General features: G+C 38.5%; 1 protein-coding gene across 7 annotated transcripts in view; it reads right to left on the bottom strand.

Moving 5' to 3' along the window:
* Positions 1-619: 619 nt before the first annotated feature.
* The window catches only part of MAPDA (N6-Methyl-AMP deaminase), a 36313-nt gene continuing 10530 nt past the window's right edge, over positions 620-26402 (bottom strand). Inside the window, exons 2-12 of one of the 7 annotated variants that reach the window (XM_073211712.1) lie at positions 23411-23533; positions 22222-22453; positions 21848-21978; positions 21400-21460; positions 18062-18149; positions 15898-15979; positions 13735-13861; positions 12660-12740; positions 10679-10817; positions 1958-2058; positions 620-1412 (exon numbers count right to left, since the gene is read on the bottom strand). In XM_073211712.1, the coding sequence (XP_073067813.1) occupies positions 1218-1412; positions 1958-2058; positions 10679-10817; positions 12660-12740; positions 13735-13861; positions 15898-15979; positions 18062-18149; positions 21400-21460; positions 21848-21978; positions 22222-22287 (1071 nt within the window). In that variant the 5' untranslated portion in view covers positions 22288-22453; positions 23411-23533 and the 3' untranslated portion in view covers positions 620-1217. Of the gene's footprint in view, positions 1413-1952; positions 2059-10678; positions 10818-12659; positions 12741-13734; positions 13862-15897; positions 15980-18061; positions 18150-21399; positions 21461-21833; positions 21979-22221; positions 22454-23410; positions 23534-26402 lie in introns of those variants that run through there. The other 6 variants (XM_073211713.1, XM_073211715.1, XM_073211711.1 and 3 more) reach the window with 6 other exon arrangements.

The raw sequence follows: 26402 nt of genomic DNA, 5'->3' as shown, positions 1-26402 counted from the left end.
TGGTCTTTTCTCTGTTTTCTCCCCTTGTTATTTTCCCTTCTATTGCCTGTTCTCTATGGCCAATGCCATAGAACTTAACATGTATCCTCTATTCTCTATGTTACTTGCATTTCTTTTCCACTATAATCTGAGTGTAAAGGCTATCTCGTCAACTCTGTAGAGAACTATTTTTATGGTGACCAAGTAGAGAAGGAATGATGAGATATGAGTGTAAGGATGGACCAATTCTCTCTCCATTATCTATTTCAAAATATAAAATGAAAACTTTATTCTTACACACTCAAACAGCTATCCAGTGAGATGTAGGTCTCAAAGTTTTGACATATAAAATGTTACTAAGTATTCTCAACAACGTGATGCTTGAAGACACAGAAAACCGATGTTATATGGAGATATTTTAGTTAGGCATTTAAATTTCTCCTATACCTACCAGGGGGTTCTTCCAGAAACAAATGTGTGGAACAACTGGAAGTCAGATTACAGGCTGGAAGTAGAAACCTTAAAGTACCCTAGAGTTCAAGAAGTGTCTGGCCAGCATAGCTCCATTATAGTCAAAATAAGACAAAAAAAAGACTACCTTGATTCCAGAGGGGTTAATCACAAGAAGGACAAAGCCAGGTCTCAGCAGTTAGCTTTATCTGTCACTAGAGTCACCCAAAGTAGATTGTATTCACAAAAATCCATGGTAGGCAGTGTAGCCTGGAGTCAGCAGCTTTGGGGAGTACTTGAGTAAAGGAAGTCTGATTAACGTGAGCACAACAAAATACAGAGCTATTGTCACAAGCTAGAAGGTTTAAGGTCTCGGGGGCAATCTGTTTTCCCCTCTCTCTGCACCTTATTTGACTAGTAATTATAAAACTTTTCCTGATGAGAAATTATTTTGATATTCCTGATGGAGAGGGGCTGTTAAGTCAAAATCACTGGTGGAATAGGGAGTTTAGTTAGCAGGAACATGCAAGGCCTTCCAGGAAGCAGCATGGAGGTAAGCTATGTCAGACTGCAGAGTCTGCTAGTCAGTTGAAGACATACTTAACAGAGGCCACCGTAAGTAAGGTGCTGGTGTTGGAGTCCGTGGTGCTTAGCTGCTGTGCTTCAAATGGAGTGTTAAGGGAACTTAACACTATTTAATTCTATTTAAAAACCCAGGTTACTAAGTAGGATATGGTGGGAAGATCTTGGTTACAACACACCTCGAAAGTAGTTCATCTCATCATAGCTTACAAGTGTAGTACTTTGGGCTTCAGATGATTCCACTTCCTCCTCAGTTCAGACTTGATGCTTTCAGATGCAAAGATGTAGTTGATGGATTCATAAGACAAATCCCACACCTGGGACTGGGTCAAATTAAATGTTTGAGCCACCAGCTGGTACTCTTGAGAAAGGTCTGTTGCAAAAACACCCTTATCATCAGTCTGCCAATATAAGCAAAAAAGTTTCACAATCAACAAGGAAATGATTTTTTAAAAAATAACAACTTTTGTTTAGAATCTATTTTCCTGTTTACTATGCTTTTTTTTAAGAGTTTAAATAGGGGCCTATAAATGCATCTATGCATATCTAACTAAACAGGCTTGTTTATCCTTTTTAAAAACAAAACAGAACAAAACACCAGAGCAGTGGCTTCCAACTGTGGCTGCATATTAAAACGATCTAGGGAACTTTTAAAATGTATCTATGCCCATGCTTCACCACAGATCAAATAAAGCAGAGTCTCAAGGGATGGGTGCTGGACATCTGTTTTCTTCTTCATACTCCCCCAGGTACTGTCCAGGACCTTTTCCCATAGAGCCAAACCAGAGTCACTCTAGCCCTTTGCAGCCTCTCCTGCCCCAATCCCCCTCTCTCCTCTACTTGGGCACCCTCAGGCATGCAAGGCAGTCAGCCAGATAGTTAAGGTCTGACCTAATGAAACTCAGGGACCAAAAAGGAGCAAAATGCTTCACACTGAACACCTTACACAGATTACAGAAGGATGGGCAATGCTGTGCCAGAATCCGAAATGATGCTGGTCATAAGATGGAACTGTCTGACTTTTGATGTTTGAGGTCAAACAGAGTTCTAGATGAAAAGGGAAAGAAGAATCTTGTTAAAAGCAGATTAGCAGACTCATTCACTGTTTGTTCAAGTAGATACATAAGAAATCTTTCCAAACTACTAACTTTTAGTATTGTTTCACACAATGGACTTTTTCTTTTATTATTATTAAAGTATCATTGATATACAATCTTATGTTGATTCAACATTTACCCATATTAATCAAGTCCTCACCCCCCTCCAGTGTAGTCACCATTCATTCATCAACGTAGTAAGATGTTACAGAATCATTAACTGTATTCTCGGTGCTGTACTACCCTCCCCATGACCAACCTATATCGTGATTGCAAATTGTGCCCCTTAATCCTTTTCCCCCTCTCTAACCCCTCCCCCTTCATAACCAGTAGTCCCTTCTTGGTGTCTATGAGTCTACTGCAATTTTATTCCTCCTGTTTTGCTTTGTTGTTATACTCTACAAATGAGTGAAATCATTTGGTATTTGTCTTTCTCCACCTGGCTTATTTCAGTGAGTATAATGCACTCTAGATCCATCTATGCTGTTGCAAATGGCAGGAAGCTTTTTTTTTATGGCTGAATAATATTCCATTGTGTATATGTACATCTTTATCCATTCATCCATTAATGGACACTTAGGTTGCTTCTGTATTTTGGGTATTGCAAACAGTGTGGCAATAATCATAGGGGTGCCTATGTCTTTTTGAATCAGGGATCTTGTTTTCTTCGGGTAAATTCCTAGGAGTGGAATTTCTGGGTCAAATGGTATTTCTACTTTTAGTTTTCTGAGGAACCCTCCATACTGCTTCCACAGCAGTTGCACCAATTTACATTCCTACCAACAGTGTAGGAGGGTTCCCGTTTCTCTGCATCCTTGCCAGCATTTGTTCTGTGAAAATTTGTAGTTCAGTTAGTGTAGTTGCTTGGGAAATATATGCTACAACTATGGCAGCAATTGTACCAAGCAGGGAATTAATATCCCCTTCCCAGCCATGTGTGTCCCCGTTTCTTTTATCAAAATGGAGAGAAAAGAAGAGTATTATGAGCCAGTCACCATGAAGAGGCAGGGAAGTACTGGGAGCAGAAGGAATTGTGAAGGATTGCTGTACTTCTTCCTGGTCTGATAGTGGAAGCTAAGATTAAGGAAGGAAAATGGTAGCACTGCTTGAGAGTTACAGCATTACAAAAGCTAAAATCAGAGACAGACTTTTTCCATGGCTTCAAGAAAATCCCAAAATTCCTTTACTCAGACACCCATCCATCTTAGGCATGACTTCTACTATTAACAAATTCCTGCCTGGGAACACTGTACTGGGCTCCCCATCCCGGGTAACATACTTCATGGGTAAGGCAGCCTCAACACAGGGCTGCTCAGTCCAAGGCATAGTAAACCCAACCTGCCCCCTCACTCTGCTGGAAGCAGAGCTGGGCCAACACACCAAGTAAGTTCACTGTGCAAGTGCTTTTCTTTTTCTCTATTTTTGTACGTTTAAAATTTTCCTTAGTTAAAGAAAAAAAAAATCTCACCCATTATGAATTGCTGGAAACTCTACAGTTAAAAACACACACCCACACCAGTGTTTTTGCCAATTGGTGAATTTGTAAATTCAGCAAATCGATCATTCAGTAAAATGGTTTTTAGTCGATTATTTCCTTCCCTCTTCAGAAAGGCCCTCCCTGACCATCCAATTGAAAGTACTTGGATCTTATCACTATTTTGTCAGCTTGTTTAATTTTCTCCAAAGAACCTAACACTGATGATTTTTCTTGTGTATTTGGTTACTATCTCTCTTACTTATGCTAGAATATAAGTGTTCCTTGGAAAGAAACCTTCTCTGTTCCCAGCAATTGAACAGTGACTGGAATAGAGTAGGTACTTCAGAAATATTTGTAAATAAAAATACCTCCATGTATACATGTAGACCAACAAGTAATGGTCAACAGTCATATATAAATATACTTGGAATTTTCCATGATTCTTAACTTGTAAGTAAATCTACACATTTTCATAATACATGTTAATTTGCCTCAACTCATTTCAGAATACTAGATGACCTTATTCCTTCAAAATAATACTGAGTTCCAGGAACTAGGGAATGTAGCAGGGAACAAGACAGACAAGGGCCTGCTCTCATGGAGCTTATATTCTAATGGGAGTTAAACCTTCTCTTACTTAAACGAAGCTCAGAAAGTACATGTGCCATGCATCTTTTTATTTATTTAAAATTTTTTATTAAGGTATGATTGATATACTCTTATGACGGTTTCACATGAAAAAACAATGTGGTTACTATTACCCATATTATCAAGTCCCCACCCATATCCCAATGCAGTCCCTGTCTGTCAGTGCAGCAAGATTCCAAATTCACTATGTGCCTTCTCTGTGCTACACTGTTCTCCCCGTGATCCCCCACACCATGTGTACTAAACATAATACCCCACAATCCCCTTCTCCCTCTCCACCCGCCCTCCCATACCCCTCCCCTTTGGTAACCACTAGTTCATTCTCGGAGTCTCGGAGTCTGCTGCCATTTTGTTCCTTCAGTTTTGCTTCATTGTTATACTCCACAGATGATGGAAATCATTTGGCATTTGTCTTTCTCTGCCTGGCTTATTTCACTGAGCCTAATGTCCTCCAGCTCAATCTATGTTGTTGCAAATGGTAGGATTTGTTTCTTTCTTATGGCTGAATAGTATTCCATTGTGTATATGTACCACATCTTCTTTATCCATTCATCTCCTGATGGACACTTAGGTTGCTTCCATATCTTGGCTATTGTAAAAAGTGCTGCGATAAACATGGGTGCATATGTCTTTTTGAATCTGAGAAGTTGTATCTGAGAAGTTGTATCCAAGGAGTGGGATTCCTGGGTCAAATGGTATTTCTATTTTTAGTTTTTTGAGGAACCTCCATATTGTATTCCACAATGGATGAACTAGCTTACATTCCCACCAGCAGTGTGGGAGGGTTCCCCTTTCTCCTCATCCTCGCCAGCATTTCTTGTTCTTAGTTTTTTTGATGCTGGCCATCCTTACTGGTGTGAGGTGATATCTCATTGTGGATTTAATTTGCATTTCCCTGATGATTAGTGATGTGGAGCATCATTTCATGTGTCGGCGATCTGAATTTCTTCTTTGGAGAACTGTCTCTTCATATCCTCTGCCCATTTGTTAATTGGGTTATTTGCTTTTTGGGTGTTGAGGCGTGTAAGTTCTTTATATATTTTGGATGTTAACCCCTTGTCAGATATGTTGTTTACAAATATATTCTCCCATACTGTAGGATGCCTTTTTGTTTTCTGTTGATGGTGTCCTTTGCCATACAGAAAACTTTTAGTTTGATGTAGTCCCATGAGTTCATTTTTGCTTTTTTTTCCCTTTCTTGAGGAGATGCATTCAGGAAGAAGTTGCTCATGCTTATATTCAGGAGATGTTTGCCTATGTTGTCTTCTAAGAGTTTTATGGTTTCATGACTTACACTCAAGTCTCTAATCCATTTCAAGTTCACTTTTGTTTATGGGGTTCAACAATGATCCAGTTTCATTCTCTTGCATGTCCAGTTTTGCCAACATCAGCTGTTGAAGAGGCTGTCATTTCCCCATTGTATGTCCATGGCTCCTTTATCATATATTAATTGACTATATATGGTTGGGTTTATATCAGGGCTCTCTAGTCTGTTCCATTGGTCTGTGGGTCTGTTCTTGTGCCAGAACCAAATTGTCTTGATTACTGTGGCTTTGTAGTAGAGCTTGAAGTTGGGGAGCATAATTCCCCCTGCTTTATTCTTCCTTCTCAGGATTGCTTTGGCTATTTGGGGTCTTTTGTGGTTCCATGTGAATTTTAGGACGATTTTCTCTAGTTCGTTGAAGAATGCTGTCAGTATTTGATAGGAATTGCATTGAATCTATAGATTGCTTTAGGCAGGATGGCCATTTTGAGAATATTAATTCTTCCTATCCATGAGCACTGGATGTGTTTCCATTTATTGGTATCTTCTATAATTTCTATCATGAGTGTCTTGTAGTTTTCAGAGTATAGGTCTTTCACTTCCTTGGTTAGGTTTATTCCTAGGTATTTTATTCTTTTTGATGCAATTGTGAATGGAATTGTTTTCCTGATTTCTCTCTCTATTAGTTCATTGTTAATGTATAGGAATGCCACAGATTTCTGTGTATTAATTTTGTATCCTGCAACTTTGCTGAATTCAGATATTAGATCTAGTAGTTTTAGAGTGGATTCTTTAGGGTTTTTTATGTACAATATCATGTCATCTGCAAACAAGGACAGTTTAACTTCTTCCTTGCCAATCTGGATGCCTTTTATTTCTTTGTGTTGTCTGATTGCCGTGGCTAGGACCTCCAGTACTGGGTTGAATAGAAGTGGGGAAAGTGGGCATCCTTGTCTTGTTTCTTATCTTAAAGGAAAAGCTTTCAGCTTCTCGCTGTTAAGTATAATGTTGGCTGTGGGTTTGTTATATATGGCCTTTATTATGTTGAGGTACTTGCCCTCTATACACATTTTGTTGAGAGTTTTTATCATGAATGGATGTTGAATTTTGTCAAATGTTTTTTCAGCATCTATGGAGATGATAATGTGGTTTTTGTCCTTTTTGTTTATGTGGTGGATGATGTTGAAGGATTTTCGAATACTGTAACATCCCTGCATTCCTGGAATAAATCCTACTTGACCATGATGGATAATCTTTTTGATATATTTTTGAATTCAGTTTGATAATATTTTATTGAGTATTTTTGCATCTATGTTCATCAGGGATATTGGTCTGTAATTTTCTTTTTTTGTGGTGTCTTTGCCTGGTTTGGTATTAAAGTGATACTGGCCTCATAGAATGAGTTTAGAAGTATTCCCTCCTCTTCTATTTTTTGGAAAACTTTATGGAGAATGGGTATTAGGTATTCACTAAAGGTTTGATAAAATTCAGTGGTAAAGCCATCTGGTCCAGGGATTTTGTTCTTAGGTAGTTTTTTGATTACCAGTTCAATTTCGTTGCTGGTAATTGGTCTGTTCCGATTTTCTGTTTCTTCCTTGGTCGGCCTTGGAAGGTTGTTATTTCTAGAATGTAGTCCATTTCTTCTAGGTTATCCACTTTGTTAGCATATAATTTTTCATAGTATTCTCTAAATTCTTTGTATTTCTGTGGTGTCCATAGTGATTTTTCTTTTCTCATTTCTGATTCTGTTTATGTGTGTAGACTCTTTTTTTCTTGATTAAGTTTGGCTAGGGGTTTATCTATTTTGTTTATTTTCTCGAAGAACCAGCTCTTGCTTTCATTGATTCTTTCTATTGTTTTATTCTTCTCAATTTTATTTATTTCTGCTCTAATCTTTATTATGTCCCTCCTTCTACTGACTTTGGGCCTCATTTGTTCTTCTTTTTCTAGTTTCATTAATTGTGAGTTTAGACTGCTTATATGGGATCATTCTTCTTTCCTGAGGTAGGGCTGTATTGCAATATATTTCCGTCTTAGCATGGCCTTGGCTGCATCCCACAGATTTTGGGTGTTGAATTATTGTTGCCATTTGTCTCCATATATTGCTTGAACTCTGTTTTTATTCAATCATTGATCCATTGGTTATTTAGGAGCATGTTGTGAAGCCTCCATGTGTCTGTGGGATTTTTCATTTTCTTTGCGTAATTTATTTCTAGTTTCATACCTTTGTGGTCTGAGAAACTGGTTGGTATAATTTCAATCTTTTTGAATTTACTGAGGCTCTTTTTGTGGCCTAGTATGTGATCTGTTCTTGAAAATGTTCCATGTGCACTCGAGAATGTGTATTCTGCTGTTTTTGGGTGTAGAGTTCTGTAGATGTCTATTAGGTCCATCTGTTCTAATGTGTTGTTCAGTGCCTCTGTGTCCTTACTTATTTCTGTCTGGTTGATCTATCCTTCAGAGTGAGCACAGTGTTGAAGACTCCTAGAATGAATGCATTGCATTCTATTTCCCTTTTAATTCAGTTAGTATTTATTTCACATTTGTAGGTACTCCTGTTTTGGGAGCATATATATTTATAATGGTTATATCTTCTTGTTGGATTGATCCCTTTATCATTATGTAATGTCCTTCTTTGTCTCTTGTGACTTTCTTTGTTTTAAAGTCTATTTTGTCTGATACAAGTACTCCAACTCCTGCTTTTTTCTATTAGTTGCATGAAATATCTTTTTCCATTCCTTCACTTTTAGTCTGTGTATGTCTTTGGGTTTAAAGTGAGTCTCTTGCAGGCAGCATATAGATGGGTCTTGTTTTTTTATCAATTCAGTGACTCTGTGTCTTTTGATTGGTGCATTCAGTCCATTTACATTTAGGGTCATTATCGATAGGTATGTACTTATTGCCATGCAGACTTTAGATTTGTGGTTACCAAAGGTTCAGGGTTAATTTCTTTATTATCTAAGAGTCTAACTTAACTCATTTCATATGCTATTACAAACACAATGTAAAAGTTCTTTTCTTTTCCTCCTCCTTTTTCTTCCTCCTCCATTCTTTATATATTAGGTATCATATTCTGTACTCTTTGTCTATCCCTTGATTGACTTTGGCGATAGTTAACCTAATTTTGCATTTGCTTAGTAATTAATTAGATGTTCTACTTTCTTTACTGTGGTTTTATTACCTCTGGTGACAGCTATTAAACCTTAGAAGACTTCCATCTACAGCAGTCCCTCCAAAATACACTGTAGAGATGGTTTGTGGGAGGTAAATTCTCTCAACTTTTGCTTATCTGGAAATTGTTTAATCCCTCCTTCAAATTTAAATGATAATCTTGCCAGATAAAGTAATCTTGGTTCCAGGCCCCTCTGCTTCATTGCATTAAATACATCATGCCACTCTCTTCTGGCCTGTAAGGTTTCTGCTGAGATCTGATGTTAGCCTGATGGGCTTTCCTTTGTATGTGATCTTATTTCTTTCTCTGGCTGGTTTTAACAGTCTGTCCTTATCCTTGATCTTTGCCATTTTAATTACTATATGTCTTAGTGTTGTCTTCCTTGGGTCCCTTGTGTTGGGAGATCTGTGTACCCAAGGAGATAGTCTCTCCTTCCCCATATTGGGGAAGTTTTCAGCAATTACATCCTCAAAGACACTTTCTATCCCTTTCTTTCTCTCTTCTTCTTCTGGTACCCCTTTCTCTCTTCTGGTACCCCTATAATGTGAATATTGTTCCATTTGGATTGTTCACACAGTTCTCTCAATATTCTTTCATTCTTAGAGATCCTTTTTTCTCTCTGTACCTCAGTTTCTTTGTATTCCTCTTCTCTAGTGTCTATTTCATTTATCGTCTCCTCCACCATATCCAATCTGCTTTTAATTCCCTCCATTGTGCTCTTCAATGATTGGATTTCCTACTGGAATTCATTTCTGAGTTTTTGAATATCTTTCTGTACCTCCATTAGCATGTTAATGGTTTTTTGTTTTGAACTTCCTTTCAGGAAGAGTCATGAGGTTCATGTCATCTTGCTCAGGAGTTATATTACTCTGAACCAGGTTCCTTTAATGTTTCATATTTGTATCTGGCGCCCTCTAGTGTCCAGAAGCTCCACTCCCTGGAGCTGCTCAGCTCCTGGAGCTATGTCCGGGGTCGCAGGGGAGTGGAATTGGTGCCTGGGGGGAGGAAAAAGCTGTTTCCTGCTTCCCGGCTGCTATGCCTGTCTCCACTACTAGAACGAGTGGGCCGAGCACACAGGTATAAGCCTCTATGCTTTGCGTTTGTAGTTGCTTTAGACAGATTTTCCCTGTGGCTGGCCTAACTCCAGGGTAGGGTTTGCCAGTTTGCGAGCCAGGTGGGGCTGGCAGGGGGAAAGGCACAGTAGGCTGCCTATCACGGAGGAGGTCCCTGGAGCTGTGTAGCCAGCCAGGGAGCTGAAGCACCTGTAGATTGTGAAAGCTCCCAACCTGCTGGGCAGAGTGCACCCAGACAAGTTCGTCTACCTTTCCTTTCTCCTGAGCAGTAAGCTCTGTCCAATCCTTGACTCTTTAGCAGCCCTCTTACTAAGGGCTTCCTTGTTAGGAAGTCTCTCAGACTACCCGCCTGTCTTTTGTCCCAGAGCAGCTGGATATGGATCCCTGATTTCCACAAGCAGCTGGAATCTCAGTCTCTTCAGGAATTCTGCCTGTTTTAGCTTTCCAGTCCCCTAATCACGAGAGTATCATGAAAGCACCATGAAATGTAGGTTTGTGCTCTCAGAGCAGATCTCCGGACTTAGGTATTCAGCAGTCCCAGGCCTCCACTCCCTCCCAGCTCCATTTCTCTTTCTCCAGGCGGTAAGCTGGGATGGGGGAAAGGCTTGGGTCCCGTCGGGCCACAGCTTTGGTATGTTACCCTGTTCCATGAGGTCTGCTGTTTTCTCCAGGTGCATGCAGTCTGCCGCAGTCCTCTTTCCTGGTGCTCTTTCAGGATTAGTTGTATTAATTATATTTTCATATTATATGCGGTTTTAGGAGGAAGCCTCTGTCTCACCTCTCACACCACCATTTTTAATCCTCCTGCCATGCATCTTTTAGTTCCTGAATGATATTTATATATTTAAAATAGTACTTCTTTACATGTGGGTTGCAACCTGGGGGCTGGTGGAGGGAGAAAGTGTTGTGTGAAGGGTCTGAAGCCCTAAGCCTTACCGAGTGGTATCTGGTGTTGCCTCACAAAGTCCACCAGGTCCGGGGATCCTCCCTCAGAGGAGTTGAGAAATGTACCATGCCCAATTCTGTCAGGAAGCAGATCCAGGAGTACTTGGGTTTCTTTTTTTTGGTTTGGAATCTCAAAAAAGGGAAAGAGAGAGCATCAGTAACCTCTTTCAGTGGTTCCCAAAAGTACTTTTTTCTAGAGCCATAGACTTTGTCTCTGTAAGGAAGTAATGCAGACATTCTGGAAAGCTAAACTACTTATTTTGTCCCAGGTTTCTTCTCTGTCTTTTATGTTCCCATTCATTTCTCAGTATTCCTCTAGACTCATTTCAATGATAATAATTATAGAGTCTAATAATAATAATTTAAAAAGTAAGGACCTTCTTTGTGCCTTTTCTCAAGAATCTTATAAAGTACTAAGATGAAATTAAAGCTCAAAAAAAGTAATTTGCAAAAACAAAACCCCACAACCCTATATGTTTATGGTTCTGCATTGTGTATATGTGATCATATATATTAGAAAACATATGGAAAAATATAAATACAAAACAAATGGATCGAGTGAACAGAACTGAAATGGGAAGGGGGGACCTTTTATTTTTTATTTTTTTCCTTCTACATTTTACTTCTCTGTACTTGGATTTTCTTCACATACATATAACTTTTGTAGTTAAAAATATAAAGCTTTTTTAAAAAGTTGTACAAGGTCATAGAGTTAGTGAATGGTAGAGGTAAGGGTGAAACCTGGCTCTGACAGACTCTAGGGCTCCGACTCTCCAGATACAGTATGCTAGTGTTTTATTTTGACATGGCTAGCTGCGTACATACTACAACCACCTTGAAAAGGTCTAGCTGTGTTCATCTTCTGGATAGCCTTAAAGGTAAATGACCATTACATCTTGAAATGAAATGTTTCATATCCAGTGGATCAAAGAAGTAAAGCAACAACAACTAAGATAGAGAGCAGAATCTGATGTTATGTACAAGGACCAGAGATGGCAGTTACAGCAATACATGCTGGCTGTTCCATTACACTGACCAATGCCTTCAATCTAGTGTCAGTTAGGTCACCTTGAGGGTGTCCTATGTGTGAAAGAGTTTTTTGATCAGTGTGGAAATAAGGACCCTAGACTGTAAGTTCTGCCACTAGATTACTGACTCTGCTACAGACATGAAAAACACCAGTGTTGACAAGAAGCTTTAATTTTTTTCTTTAACCTTGAAATTATGATGCCACTCAACCTTTATACATTGCCTCTCTAATATTCACAATAGCTCTGTGAGGTAAGTAGACTAAGTATTATTTCTTGCATTTAAAAAACAAATCCAAACTCAACAAGTTGTATACATTAATTATGTACAGCTTTTTGTATGGAAAAAAAAAGAGGGGGGAAACAAATAGGTAGAAATACTGAGACAGAAAGCAAATCCATCTGTGCAATAGGGACAAGTGCAGTAGATAGAGTCCCTTATTTGCCTTACAGGGATGTGCTTATTAATAAAGTGACTATTCTCCAGCCATTATCTATCGCTGTGTTCATGCTGCCAAGTTGCTGGGGCGGTGAGGGGCACCTGATCTCCTGATGAGCTATTTCCCTTCTTGACAGTGCATGTGATATAATCAAGTCCCTTCCTCTATAAGGACAAGTGAGAGGAACTGGTAATTTTCTCAGTGTCAGCTTGCCAATGACAAGGCTGATGATAGAAATTCATGCATTTTCTCTATCAAGACATTGTTAAGCTGTCTTAATGACAGGGCTATACTACAAATCAACAGCCACACCCAGGAATCACAAAAAGATAAAAACAGTAACAAGAAAGACTAAAGTGAACCATGCCTTTATCATTATAATTGACAATTAAAAATACCCCCCTCTAAAAATTATGGTCCAACCAGGTTAATTTTTAGCCATTTGCAAATTATTATTTCCATTGTAATCTATCCTTTCCAGCCTAATTTTACAATATTACTTACCTCGGACAGATGCAATGCCAACTTCAGGCCGGCTTTTTTAGCTTCTAACAGGGGTTCCAGGAAATCTTTTGCTTGTCCTACCTTGAAGATGAAAGTTAAAATGAGGATACATAAGAATTCCTGGCAAACTGAAGAACTGGGTATAAAATAATGATAGGAATAAAATAATGGCAGGGAAAAAAAGGCAGATTGAATCATTTATACATTTTGTTTTTAAAGCATGACACTTTAGGGAATACAAAGTTGTCAATGACACACTGTTCTCCAGAATCTTAAGTATCAGCTAAAGAAGACAGAGCAGTCACCAAATTTTATATATGTACGATATGACATATCTACAGCTAAGAAGGAAAACCCATCTGATTCAGGAACCTCCATGATTAGTAAAGGTCCTACCAGATGGATCACACAAGAACAGAACAGTCCAGTTTAGTCAAAGCCATAAGAACTTTCAGGGGATTCTCTTGAGTCAATGGTTTTCAACCAGGAGTGATTCTGCCCCTCCCAAGGGACATTTGGCAATGTCTAGAAACATTTTTGGTTGCCACAGGTAGCAGTATACTACTGGTATCTAGTGGGTAGAGGCCAGGGATGCTGCTTAATGTCTTATAAAGTACAGGAAATCCTCCTCCAACAAAGAATGATTTGGCCCAAAGTGTCAAGAGTGTCACAGGTGAAGCACTCTGCTTGAATATGACATTCAAGAAGCTCTAAGCCAGCTTTTCTCAATTGGGGATTCTATAAGATAATTATCCCTAGCCATAATTACACATGGATCGTATGTAATGAATTATCTTCTCTGCTACGTATGTAGAATGGTACCGTCTTTAAAAGAATTCAGAAAATAATATTGTCATGCAAGTCTTTTTTTCTTTTTTAGGGGGCTTAATACTTTCACAGAACCCTGGCTAAGAACAGTTGCTGTAGACATTCTGGTTATCCAGGGCAGAATAGGGCTTCATCCACACAAAGAGTCTGCTGGACCTCTGAGAGAATGCAAGATGCTCTAACTAATCCTCATCCCAAACTGATTCTACCTTTTAGAAATAAAATGTATTTAGGGAAAATAACTTACAGTAGGGTCACCACTGAAGTCAAGGCCAAGAACTATATCCTCAGTAGAAAGAAAGAACTCTTCAGCAAGTTTAACAGTCTCCTTGGCTACTGAAGGGCCACCTCTTCTGTCGATTGCTATTAAATACCTTTAATATAAGAAAAATACAGTTGAAAAGGAATATAGTGCAGATAAAGAAGATAAATATAAGTATGACCAGAAAGGTATGCAGGCTACATGTAATATATCTTACTAAGAAAAGTACAAACCTGACATCTTATTTTGCCAGAGGGAATGAGATATAAATTCCTAAATAGTATCAAATATCCAGCTAGTGTTCAAAATTCTCATTGTCTCATGGTTGTTTGTTCATGTATTTGTTTTTTTAGTTTGCTTGATTCAGAATCCAACTGAGGTCCACACATTGTGTTGGTCCATGTCTATTAAATCTTTTAAAATTTACAGCCATCCCCTCTACATCCCCACCCTTTACTCCCTACCTCTTTTCTTGAATTTACCTGCTGAAGAAACCAGGTCTTTTATTCTACAAAGCTTTCCACTGTCTGGATTTTATTGATTGAACCCCTGTGTTGCTACCATGTTCTCCTGCCTCTTGTATTTCCTATAAATTGGAAATTGAATCTAGGCTAGAGGCTTAATTAGATCAGATTCAATTTTTTGGCAGCAGTATTTCGTAGGTGGCTTAAAAATTATTAATATTCTAATTCTAACATGTATCGAATAGCTGATACAAATTCATTCTTCATATATGAGCTGGAATTCTACAAGGAATCTAATACCCAGAGAACCTGTTAATATTGTATAATTTTCTTCCAGCATTTATTAGTTTATCTGTTTATTCACACACAAAAATATATTCACACACAAAAATTAATTCTTCTAGCATTTACTTACAAAATGTGGATCAACTATATATAAAAGGAGTCTTTTTTTCCCCCACTTAATTTCCCCTGCCATTAAATAATGTTAGAAAACAATATAAATCATATGAACATAATATAATTGTCCTGATAGCCAGACATTTTAGGATGTTTTCTCCTTTTTGTTAAAGTAATACAACAATGAAGACTCTTACACATAAATCCTATTTCCTTAGGATACATTTCTAGAAGACAACTACTGAGTCAGAGGGTAAATTCTTTTTATAGATCTTAATATATACTGTTCTTTAGAGAGGTTTTATTAATTACATATGCCCACCAGCAATGTGTAAATTCACAAACCCTGGTTATTACTCTCTTTTGGGGGAAGGGAGAACTACTGAAATGGCACTGTAATATTTTCTTTTACAATTATCTGATTAGTGAGTTTAAATAGTTTTCTATATATTTATTGGCCACTTGTATGTCTTCTTTTCTGAATTCTTGTCTTTTGTGTTTTTGTATTGGGGTATTGGTCTAGTTAAACTTATTTTGAGAGATCTTATACCCAGAAACTATACAGTTAGCTTTCTTGTGTTCTTCAACGACTTAGTGAGGCCTGACTATGTACCAGCTCTGATCTAAGTATTGGAGGTACAGAGGTGAATCAGAAGACAAGGTCTCTGGCCTCACTGAATTTACATTCTAGTGGGTGAGTATGTATACACAAATAAAACAAGATAATTGTTAAGAAGAGTGCCATGAAGAAAATAAACAAGGTGACTAGAGGATTTTGTAGGGGCACTTCAGATAAGACTCCTGTGAGAAAGTGGTAGCCAAACTGAGACCTAAATAATGAGAAGTCAAGGATATGGTGGAAGTATGTTCTAGGTAAAGGTAACAGAAAGTACCAAGGTGCTGAGGTGGGACAATTTGGGGCTATTTGAGGAACAGAGAGCAGACCAGTACATAATAAGTGACAAATGGTCCAGATGAGGCTGTTGAAGTAAGCAAGGCAGCCAGACCATGTGGAACCTATATGTCACAGTAAGAAGTCTAGATTTTAGCTGAAGCCATACTTCACTAGAGCCACAGTACTAAGAATTTTATTGTCATGTGAATTAAATCAGAATTGCATTCTTAAGTTTAAACAACAGCATTTTTAATTCTGTTTTCTTTCTATTATAAGATAAAAATTAGTTATTGGGTGATTTATAAAAATCCAAAATACCCATGATCAAAATAGTAACATTTTCACACTCTAGTTTTAAAATGGTGACCACTAAGGTACAATGCTTCTTACCTAACATCAATGTCTAAGTTTTCTTGTTTGGACTGTTTTATACCCTCAAGTACAGATGCCACATAAGTCTTTGTAGTCATTCCTGCAAAGAACACAAATAAAACATTTGTAAAGAGATCGATTATTTCATCCTTCAACATTAGCATGCCTATATGAACAATTACATTATCAGTTCATGTTGTAACAGGAACATGGTTAAAGATGACATACAACACAGCTCTTATGGGTACATTTTAGTAAATGCTAATTGTACTTTAATAAAACTGAAAAAAAAAATTGAAGTACCAGAAAAATTAAATGAAAAAGAAGACATACCAGGGAGAGAAAGACAAATACCAAATGATTTCCCTCATTTGTGGAGTATAACAACGAAGCAAAACTGAAGGAACAAAACAGCAGCAGACTCACAGACTCCAAAAAGGCACTAGCGGTTACCAAAGGGGAGGGGTGGGAGAGGGCAGGTGGGTGGGGAGGGAGGGAGAAGGGGATTGAGGGGTATTATGATTAGTTCACATGGTGAGTGTGGGGTCATGGGGAAGGCAGTGTAGCTCAGAGAAGACAAGTAGAGACTCTGTGGCATCTTAGTACACTGATGGGCAGTGACTGCAATGGGGCATGGGGGTGACTCGATAATAAGGGTGAATGTAGTAACCACATTGTTTTTCTTATGAAACCTTCATAAGAGTGTATGTCAATGATACCTTAATAAAAAAAAAGAAAGAAAAAAGAAGACATACAAAACACAAGCGTATTTAAAAATTATCCTTAGATTCAATGGACATAGAACTACTCTCAGAAATTGCTGGAAAAATTATAAATGCTTGTTCAAACAAAACAAGAACATTATGCCCTTCTCTAAGGCTTGTCCTTAAAAAACAAAACAACAAAAATGATTTTTCTCTATTGGCAGAATGTTTTCCCATTAGTACAGGAAAAACTTCTATCCTGTGTTCTTTTTTCTTTAGTTCTGCTCAGGTTGTGTTTCTTGTCCAGGGCAGTAGAGATGTGCTCCCAAGTCTGGATGCTCACGTCATCCTCTTCTGGGGGACTTTCCAGAACAGCCTCCTCTGAAATACTCTGTGCCCCAACTATAAAATACCTACTTTGGGTGGAAAATCACCAGTGAAACTCAGAAAATAATAAAAAAGGAAAATCATCTGTAATCCCACCAAAGATAAAACCATCATTTTTGTTTTTCTAAGTATACATATACATTTTTTAAATAGATGAGATGCTACTGTTCAGTCATTTAACACTGTCTTCTGAGCATATCCCCGTATCACTAAAGTGTTCTTTGCATGTATTTTTAATGGTTGCCTAATGTTCCATTAAGCTTTATTTAACCATTCCCTTACTGTTGCATTTTTAGGTTAACATCTCCCTTTGACTCCATTCAAAGAGCAAATTGGCTCTAATAAGTGGTTTCTTCTCTCCTTCCCTTTCACTACTCTCATTACCAGTATAAGAATCTTCTGCTTGTCCCATTTCAATATTTACTTTACTGTGTATAGTTTAAAAAACTTTGCCCCCTGAATGATGACTGGGCTACACATCAGGGTGTGAGATGACCTGGTAGGGCCTCTTCAGGTAACAGACAAGGTACTAAGAAGGACTCAGTGTTACTACAAAATATCTCCTGATGATGCTCTTATAGAAAGGTCCCAAGAAATTTCTCCAGACTAAATAGAGATCCAGTCATTTCTATCCAGGAAGGTTTTATAACATGACAGCTTGTTCCTGGTCTAAGATACTATCATTTTGAGAGTGACTGAACAACCGTCAATTCAGTGACTGTCATAAAACATGATTCTGCGTCCACTCAGTGGCGTTGTCTCCCAAGCACCCTTGATTCAGAGAGCAAGAATTAGCCTCTAAGAGATACAACTATAAGGAGCATAGTGAGAAAAACAAACCAGGATAAAATTAATTTTTGCAGGCCTCTTCATTTCCCTTAAACAGATAATATCTGACCTGATTTTTTTAACTTAAGAATAACTCTTTCATTAATAACGGACATCATTAATGTACATCAGAAGATTGGACTGTTGACTCTACTTTTACAACAGTGTAAAGTAAGTGCTTCACATTTTCAACTTGCAAATACATGAATGATCAAAAAGCAAATGGAAAAAAGCATGTTTGCTGGAGAGTAATTAAATTCTACCTGTAGCATTTTCTCTTCTGGGTGTGCTCCTTAGTTCCAGGTACTTAACACCATCATCTGCAAATTCTTTAATGACATCTTTTGTGACCTGATAATTAATGTACACAATATTGCTAATGTTAATGCATGGGTCCCAATGAAAATGCCAAGTGTTACAGCCTTATTTCATGCATTAAATTTGATTCGGAAGGAATACTGAAGTCCCCTGAATTGTTAAGATTATCCACTTTGTCACACCCCTGGTGGAGCCTGTGACAGAACTAGGACATTTCTAATAGCTTTCAAAGTCCCCTCATTCTCACATTAAATTCAAATTTGCACATTATCCACATCTTTTATTTCTCTTCTCTTCTTTTAGCCACTTTAACCATTTCTCTACTTCCTAATATTCATAACAACAGATTGATAAAACAGAGAAATGAGGCAAAATTTAAACCATCTGTGAGTGTGTGCAGTACCAGGAAGGTACATGTGGAAATAAGTAGCTAAAATGATTAGATATTACTGATGTACCATTTAAGTCATGGTTCAAGGTTCTCAATCAAGTTACTTAGGAATAAGATGTACTTGTCAAGAGTTTCTTCAGGCAGGGCTAAATTTTCCCCAGAAATACTTAGGAAAAATCCTCTGAGGCAAAGAAAAGGGGTAATAATGAATAAAATTGTATGTAGCACATATCTCAGTAATCCAAGAACTAGTAAATGACCAGAGTAAATGATACCTAAAGACTGAATGAAGGTATGTTTTCCTTCTCTTCTATCAATCCTAAAAAATGCCCAATCTAGAAAAAAGGACTAGGTTGGCAATGCTGTGACAAACAGCCCCAGTTAGTCCTTACAGTTGACATCATCTTAACCTGCTTTGACTGCACGCATGCACACGGACATGCAAGTGCAGCATCCAGGCAAAGGAACAAGGGTTGGCTGCTTGTGCAGACGGTGCCTGACAGGGTGGCACTATCATGGGGGAGTCACTGCAATCCAACGTCTGGGCCTCATCTGTTTGTTTTTTTTTAATGAAAACGAAAAAGGAATATAAATATATTGGGAGGCTCAGATTCACCACATCCGGAGAGTCAGCCTTAGAGAGTACATAGCTCCAGGCAACACAACAGCATTCCAAATTAGACACCCTCTTCCCCACCACTGAGTGCAACCCTGCAGCCTGAGCCATCACTGCAGGCCCTGGACCCCGTGGCACTGCTGCCCGCCACCCCCAGGGTGTGTGGGCCTTGTCCTTACAAGCTGAGGAACAGGCATCTTGGCATTGCTCCAGAACTGAACAGACCGAGGGAGGCCAACTCACTCTACATGAGATTAATGCAGGAGCCTATATGTTAACGGGTGCTCTGACAGCAATGGTGAAAGTGAGGACATGAAGTGACAGTCCTTCTGAGTGACTGAAGGGATTGTATCTACTCTTTTACTACTAAGGTACAATGGGCACCTCCTTTCCTAGTGGCACCTGTGAAACCAAGTAAAACAGAAAGTTGCTGGCACGTGTAAGAGCAGTGGGAGGGAGAGTGCTCTAGGCCATGGTGAGGCTTGTGGCATCAGCCCTACCCTACGCCCAAGAACACTTCTCTGGATCCATACCTGTTTCTGCCAGATTCAGCCTTTTCTGTTCCACCTAGCAACTGGTACTGAGGGAAGCTCTTTGCTCCTTGGGCTTTCCTCTCCTATGCTCTAGACTGAGAACATCTATTCAAGTTCTTTCTTCAGAGAGAGTACATCACAAATTAGTTAAGTTTCTCCTTACTCAAAGGACAGTAAGACTGGTTATCTTGAATGAGAAAGAACACTGGCTCTGGAACCAGAGAGAGAGAGTCAAGTCTGGCACTAATTCTCTGTAAGTGAATAAATTACATTTAACCTCTTCAGGCCTCAGTTTTTTTCATCTGCATAAAGGGAACAATAAAAATACCGATCTTAGAAAGTAGTCTTGAGTATAGTTGTCTGGCACATGTAATATTAATAGTCTCATTCCAATCCTATCTCTTTGATATTACACTCATTCAGGTCACCTTAACTAGACTGTTAAGTGATCCCACATGCCCAGACCCACATTTACAAACAATCTCTTAACTTACTCCCATGTGGTTCATTTATTATATGTAAATGTCATTAATTTCACCCTCTGGGACATCTGTCATCCTCTGAACCACCTACAGGTGCTCATCCCAGTAGCAGTAAGTCAAATGCACAGAACCTTAATTCCTCACATTTTAATAAAGCTTTTTACCAACTTTGACAAGAATGAAACATGAGCATGGCATTATCATAGCCATGGACTATTAAACTCTCAAAATCTAGAAGTTCATCAGTTTTGCTCCATTACACTCAGCAACAGAAAATGAGATAGAACTCCTGTGGTTCACATTCCTAGCATTGTTAAATGGTATCTGTTGAGCAGCTGATTGGACAGTGCACCTTTGGGTTCCAGTAAATCCCTGTGCATGTTTCTAACACAGAGCTTACCTCATTATGTTGGATTTCTGGGTCTGTCTCTCCAAGCTAACTATCAGTTCCTCAGGGGCAGGGACCATGTCAGTCTGTCTTTATATCGCCTCATCTTTAGCACTGCGGGAACTCATCAACTTCTGTGGACTAAACTTGTGGAGCTAACTCTCCTCCCAAAGGTGACTGATTTACTTAATACTTATCATGAGGATCAGTCTCAACCAAGGAGGGGAATTCTTTCCTGACTTACACTTATACTCTGTATTTTTTCTAATGGTTAAGAACACGGATAGGATTTTGCTTCTCTCCATTTAAATGGACATTTTAAAATGCCATCCTGTTCAGATCAGTGATACAGAAGCCAGTCTTCCTTGTCAGTCTCTAGTATCACAGAACTTCAGATAAGAAAACACAGTGGTGTCCTCTAGTCCTTCATCCCCAGAGGAAAAACACCATTTCCCTGGGAGTTAATCATTCAATCTCTAAGCACTTCATGAGCTTCTTCTTTCTCTGTGATGTCTACCTAAGCAGTTAAAAGCATCCCAAGCAATACAGGTAAAGCCTTATAAAAGAGATGCCCATCTGTGGTCACATATTTCATATGATGTTACATATGGAAAACAGGACAAGATTTTCTCCTCCATGGTGTCCTCTATCTAATTGATGTTGACCTTGGTTCTTTTCTCATATTTTTTTAACAAAGGATGTAGTCTTTTGATATTAGCTCTTAGGCAAAATGTCTTACATTGGTTTTGAGAAGAGTTGCCATAAAAAAGCAGAAAACATTTTTCACCTGATATATGATGAAAGCAAAAGTTGGTGTGTAACAGAAGGGCAAAACAATTTTTAAGCCTTTATAAAAATTACATTGTTTCTCACCATTAGAATATCTTCAGGGCTGGTAGTAACCTGATGAATAATTTGAAACATCTGGAAACATCTGCAACATGGAAAGTTTCAACATACCCTTATCAAACTTGTCACTCAAGAAAACTCACTAAAAAACCAAATGAAATGAAACTAAATAGTTCCCCTTCTCCACCCCTACTCCCCACCACATCCTCTACCCCTGCCACTGACAGCAGAAAATGGGGAAAAATTGATAAGCCTGTATTTTCAAGTCTTAAGTATAACTTCACAAATAACATAAATCACTAAAAAACTGTCAAGTCTGACAGCTGGATAAAATGCTGATGTCAAGTTATGCTCACCACCCTAAATCACTACCCTATTCCTTTAACTACTAAAATCTGAATTCTGAATACCATATACAGTCTCAAAATAGTAATGGAGAAAAAAAATAGATCCACAACCTCCTTAAACTCACTCTTCTAAAGTTCTTTTCTTTTGCTTGTCAATCATCGTCATCTGTTCATGGATTTTAATACCTGGCTTCTTGGCTATTAATTTCTTCATGGTATTAGAACTAATAGATCCATTCAAGTGGGCATGAAGTTCCTAAAACAAAAGAACACAGTCAAAACTTCTCAAGTATTCACTAGATTCATAGCATCCTATCAGGTACCTGATTGGGTTTGTAGTCCATATTAGGCAAACTTCCTAATAGATATAGTTATATAACTTTTAAAGATTACAAATTCCACCTATAAAATTTACTTTTGTTTTGTGAAGGAAAAAAACAACAACACAGAAGTCGTTATAATTAGCACCCACTCCAGAATTCTGTGGATGGATTCTCACCACTTTAGGTAATTCTGAGTAGAAGGTTGTCTTCCATGGCTGATGTTGCTCTTCTGCTTCCATCATGATTTAGCAGAATAAAAAGATCTTTCTCCAAATGCACTTATTCTTGGTATGAACAATACAATGTATTTCAGTCAGTAAATTTTGTGGTCTTGAATTTCCTTCAGATGGCTTTACCTCCACACATTCTGATAAACCGTATGTACAGCTCTGGGTTCAGGCTCACCTACTTAAACAAATGTGGACATTTTCAGATGTTGATTTTAACACAAAGACACAGGATTTTGCTAACATTCCTCAAAAGACAAAATTCCCCCTCGCTAAAATTCCCAATCGTAATATAAGTTGGTCACAGGGATGGAAGTACAGCATGGAGAAAACAGTCAATAATTATGTAACATCTTCCAGTGTTGACAGATTGTAACCGCACTAAAAGGGCTCAAGGATTTAATAATATGGGTAACTGTTGAACCACTGTGATGTATATTTGAAACCAATATAAGATTGTACATCAATGATACTTCAATTAAAAAATGGACAAAAGGCCCTCCAAAGCTAACTTAAGTGAGCTAACAATCTCAACTAGAAATAATAAAGGCCTCAAGCTGGTAGGAGGTGGATTAAAAATCTGAAATTTAGTGGGGTATATTCCTTACCTATTAGCACTTTCTATAAAACTACTTCTAAAACTAGAAACTTATAAAGCCTATTTTGGGTAAAAAAAGTTTATATTTTTGAACTGTTTAAAATATATAAAGGAAAAGCAGAAGCACTGGAGTCAGATGGACCTAGGTTAATCCTTTTACCAGTTCCTCCATTTAGTAGCTATGTGGCCTTAAGTCATTTAACTATGGCTTTAGTGTTATTATTCCCAAAAATGGGATAAAAATGCAGAATAGCTGAGGATTAATATAGTTATTTAAATTCACCTCTTCTATGCACCTATATAACTCAGTGACTACCTTTAACTCAGGACTTTACCACATTGTATCTCAATCACTGATTTACTTGTCTTTCTTCCTCACCAAGACTGTAAACTTCCTAAGAACAAGAACTATGGCATAGTCCTCTTCCCTAGCACCAGCACACTGTAGGGAATAAATAAATCCTACTTTCCCTTCACCAAGGTGGCTTATAAATTAAGATAAAATTCCAAATGAAATTTAGTGATTTTCAAAGTAGTCACCTTGACTCCTGTGGTTTTTCACATATTGATGATGATGGTGTTGATACGAATAGCAGTTCCATTCCGAACATACCAGGTGAGAAGCAAGAACTTTTAATAATTATGCTTAATTCTCCACTAATTCTGCAAAATTTATATATTTACCACATTACAAATTAATAAACTGATACCAAGAGGAGTTAAATATTTACTAAGATATTGAAATATATATATATTTTGTATATATAGACAATGCCATAGAAATCTACAGAAAGGCCAATTCAGTATGAGACAAAAGTGGGAGTTCACTGGAATGCCATAGTAAGTGATTAATAAATAGTAATAAATGAAAAAGATGGACTATTTGTTTAATATCTTTATTGAAGTTCACAAGAGACATAACTAAAATGGAAAGATGTATCTTACACAGGCAAAGTTAATTTATTATAAACTGACCTGTAAGACAAATGTTAAAAAATTTCTCAAAATTATTCCTTAGAAATTGATTTGTAAAGTTCACATGGAAGATTTAACTTATAAAATTATCCAGAAAAAATTCTGAACCTCATAAAAATAATTTCCAACACTGATGGAGGTGTGACTAAAAGTTCTGTTAGGAGCACAACTCAGTATAATCTTTTTGGAAAGAAACTTGGCAATATCTACTTAAACACACACACATACAACCCCACATATTTTTTGCCCCAATAATCCTACTTTTAGGAATTCATCCTGTATCTTATATGGTTTGTACAAATACATTTCTTTAGCATTCTTTAAAACAACAAAAAATTAGAAACAATGTAGATGTCCATCAGTAGGGTACTGTCTAAATTAATTAATATCCATCCAACTGAATATCTATGACTATGTGGAAAACTAATATTTGATAGGGTATTTCTACTAAAAAGTAAATTGCAAAATATATTGTTCAGAAAGATATTTATGAGCAAAGCATGTATGTATGTATGTATGTATACACACAAAATCATCTATTTACAATCTTTATTCTTAAAACACATATGGGGAGAGAGCAAGCCAAGATGGCAGCGTGAGTAGAGCAACGGAAATCTCCTCCCAAAACCACATATATTTTTGAAAATACAACAAATACAACTCTCCCTAAAAGAGAGACCAGAAGACACAGGACAACAGCCAGACTACATCCACACCTGCGAGAACCCAGCACCTCGCGAAGGGGGTAAGATAAAAGCTGCAGCCCGGTGGGACCCGAGCGCCCCTCACTCCAGCTCCGGGAGGGAGGGGAGGAGTCAGAGCAGTGAGGGAGAGGGAGCCCAGGACTGCTAAACACCCAGCCCTAGCCATCCTCACCAGAGCGCAGACCCAGTGCGTGCGCGGGGTGCTGGAAACTAGGGAAACAGGACAGTAAGACCTGTGAGTGGGTCCCCGCAGCCGGCGCCCTGGGGACAAAGAAAAGCGAGTGCTTTTTGAAAGTCTTTAAGGGAGAGGGACCCCAGAGCTGGACGGAAGCGTCCTGGGACACTTAGCCAAGCAGCTGGGAATCCTGGGGAACTCTGGGCACCCTAACTCCCTGTGCAGCAGGGCGGCTCGGAGGACCCTCACGGAGATAAACAGCCTCCTGGCTGTTTCCCCTCTGATGCTGCTCTGCCATATCGGAGCAGCAGCCCGAGGCAGGCCATGCCCACAGCAACTGCGGAGCTAAATTCCATAGCGGCCAGGCAAGAATAAGAGGCCCCGTCTGCACGCAGCTGCCCAGCACAAGCCGCTAGAAGTCACTGTTCTCCCAGGAGAGGAAGGCCGCAAACCAACAAGAAGGGACATTCTCCTAGCCGTCACTCGCTCCAGCTCTGCAAACTATCTCTATCGCCATGAAAAGGTAGAATCTGAGACAGACAAAAATCACAGACTCAACACCTGAGGAGATAGACCTATCCAGTCTTCCTGAAAAAGAATTCAAAATAAAAATCATAAACATGCTGACGGAGATGCAGAGAAATATACAAGAGCTAAGGGATGATGTCCAGAGGGAGATCACAGAAGTGAAACAATCCCTGGAAGGATTTATAAGCAGAATGGATAAGATGCAAGAGGCCATTGATGGAATAGAAACCAGAGAACAGGAACGCATAGAAGCTGACACAGAGAGAGATAAAAGGATCTCCAGGAATGAAACAATATTAAGAGAACTGTGTGACCAATCCAAAAGGAACAATATCCGCATTATAGGGGTACCAGAAGAAGAGAGAGAAAAAGGGATAGAAAGTGTCTTTGAAGAAATAATTGCTGAGAACTTCCCCAAACTGGGGGAGGAAATACTTGCTCAGACTACGGAAGTCCACAGAACTCCCAACAGAAAGGACCCAAAGAGGACAACACCAAAACACATAATAATTAAAATGGCAAAGATCAAGGACAGGAACAGAGTATTAAAGGCAGCGAGAGAGAGAGAAAAGGTCACCTACAAAGGAAAACCCATCAGGCTATCATCAGACTTCTCAACAGAAACCTTACAGGACAGAAGAGAATGGCATGATATATTTAATGCAATGAAAAGGAAGGGCCTTGAATCAAGGATACTGTATCCAGCATGATTATCATTTAAATATGTAGGAGGGATTAAACAATTCCCAGACAAGCAAAAGTTGAGGGAATTTGACTCCCACAAACCAGCTCTACAGGGTATTTTAGAGGGACTGCTCTAGATGGGAGCACTCCTAAAAAGAGCACAGAACAAAGACCCAACATATGAAGAATAGAGGAGGAGGAATAAAAAGGGAGAGAAATAATCATCAGGCTGCATTTATAATAGCTCAATAAGTTAGTTAAGTAAGACAGTAAGGTAGTAAAGAAGCTAACCTTGAACCTTTGGTAACCACGAATCTAAAGCCTGCAATGGCAATAAGTACATATCTTTCAATAATCACCCTAAATGTAAATGGACTGAATGCACCAATCAAAAGACACACAGTAATAGAATGGATAGAAAAGCAAGACCCATCTATATGCTGCTTACAAGAGACTTACCACAAAC

The sequence above is a fragment of the Manis javanica genome, chromosome 8 (genome assembly GCF_040802235.1).
Source record: "Manis javanica isolate MJ-LG chromosome 8, MJ_LKY, whole genome shotgun sequence".
NCBI lineage: Eukaryota > Metazoa > Chordata > Mammalia > Pholidota > Manidae > Manis > Manis javanica.
Note: the sequence above shows the minus strand (reverse complement) of the source record. Positions and strands in the feature narration are given on the sequence as shown.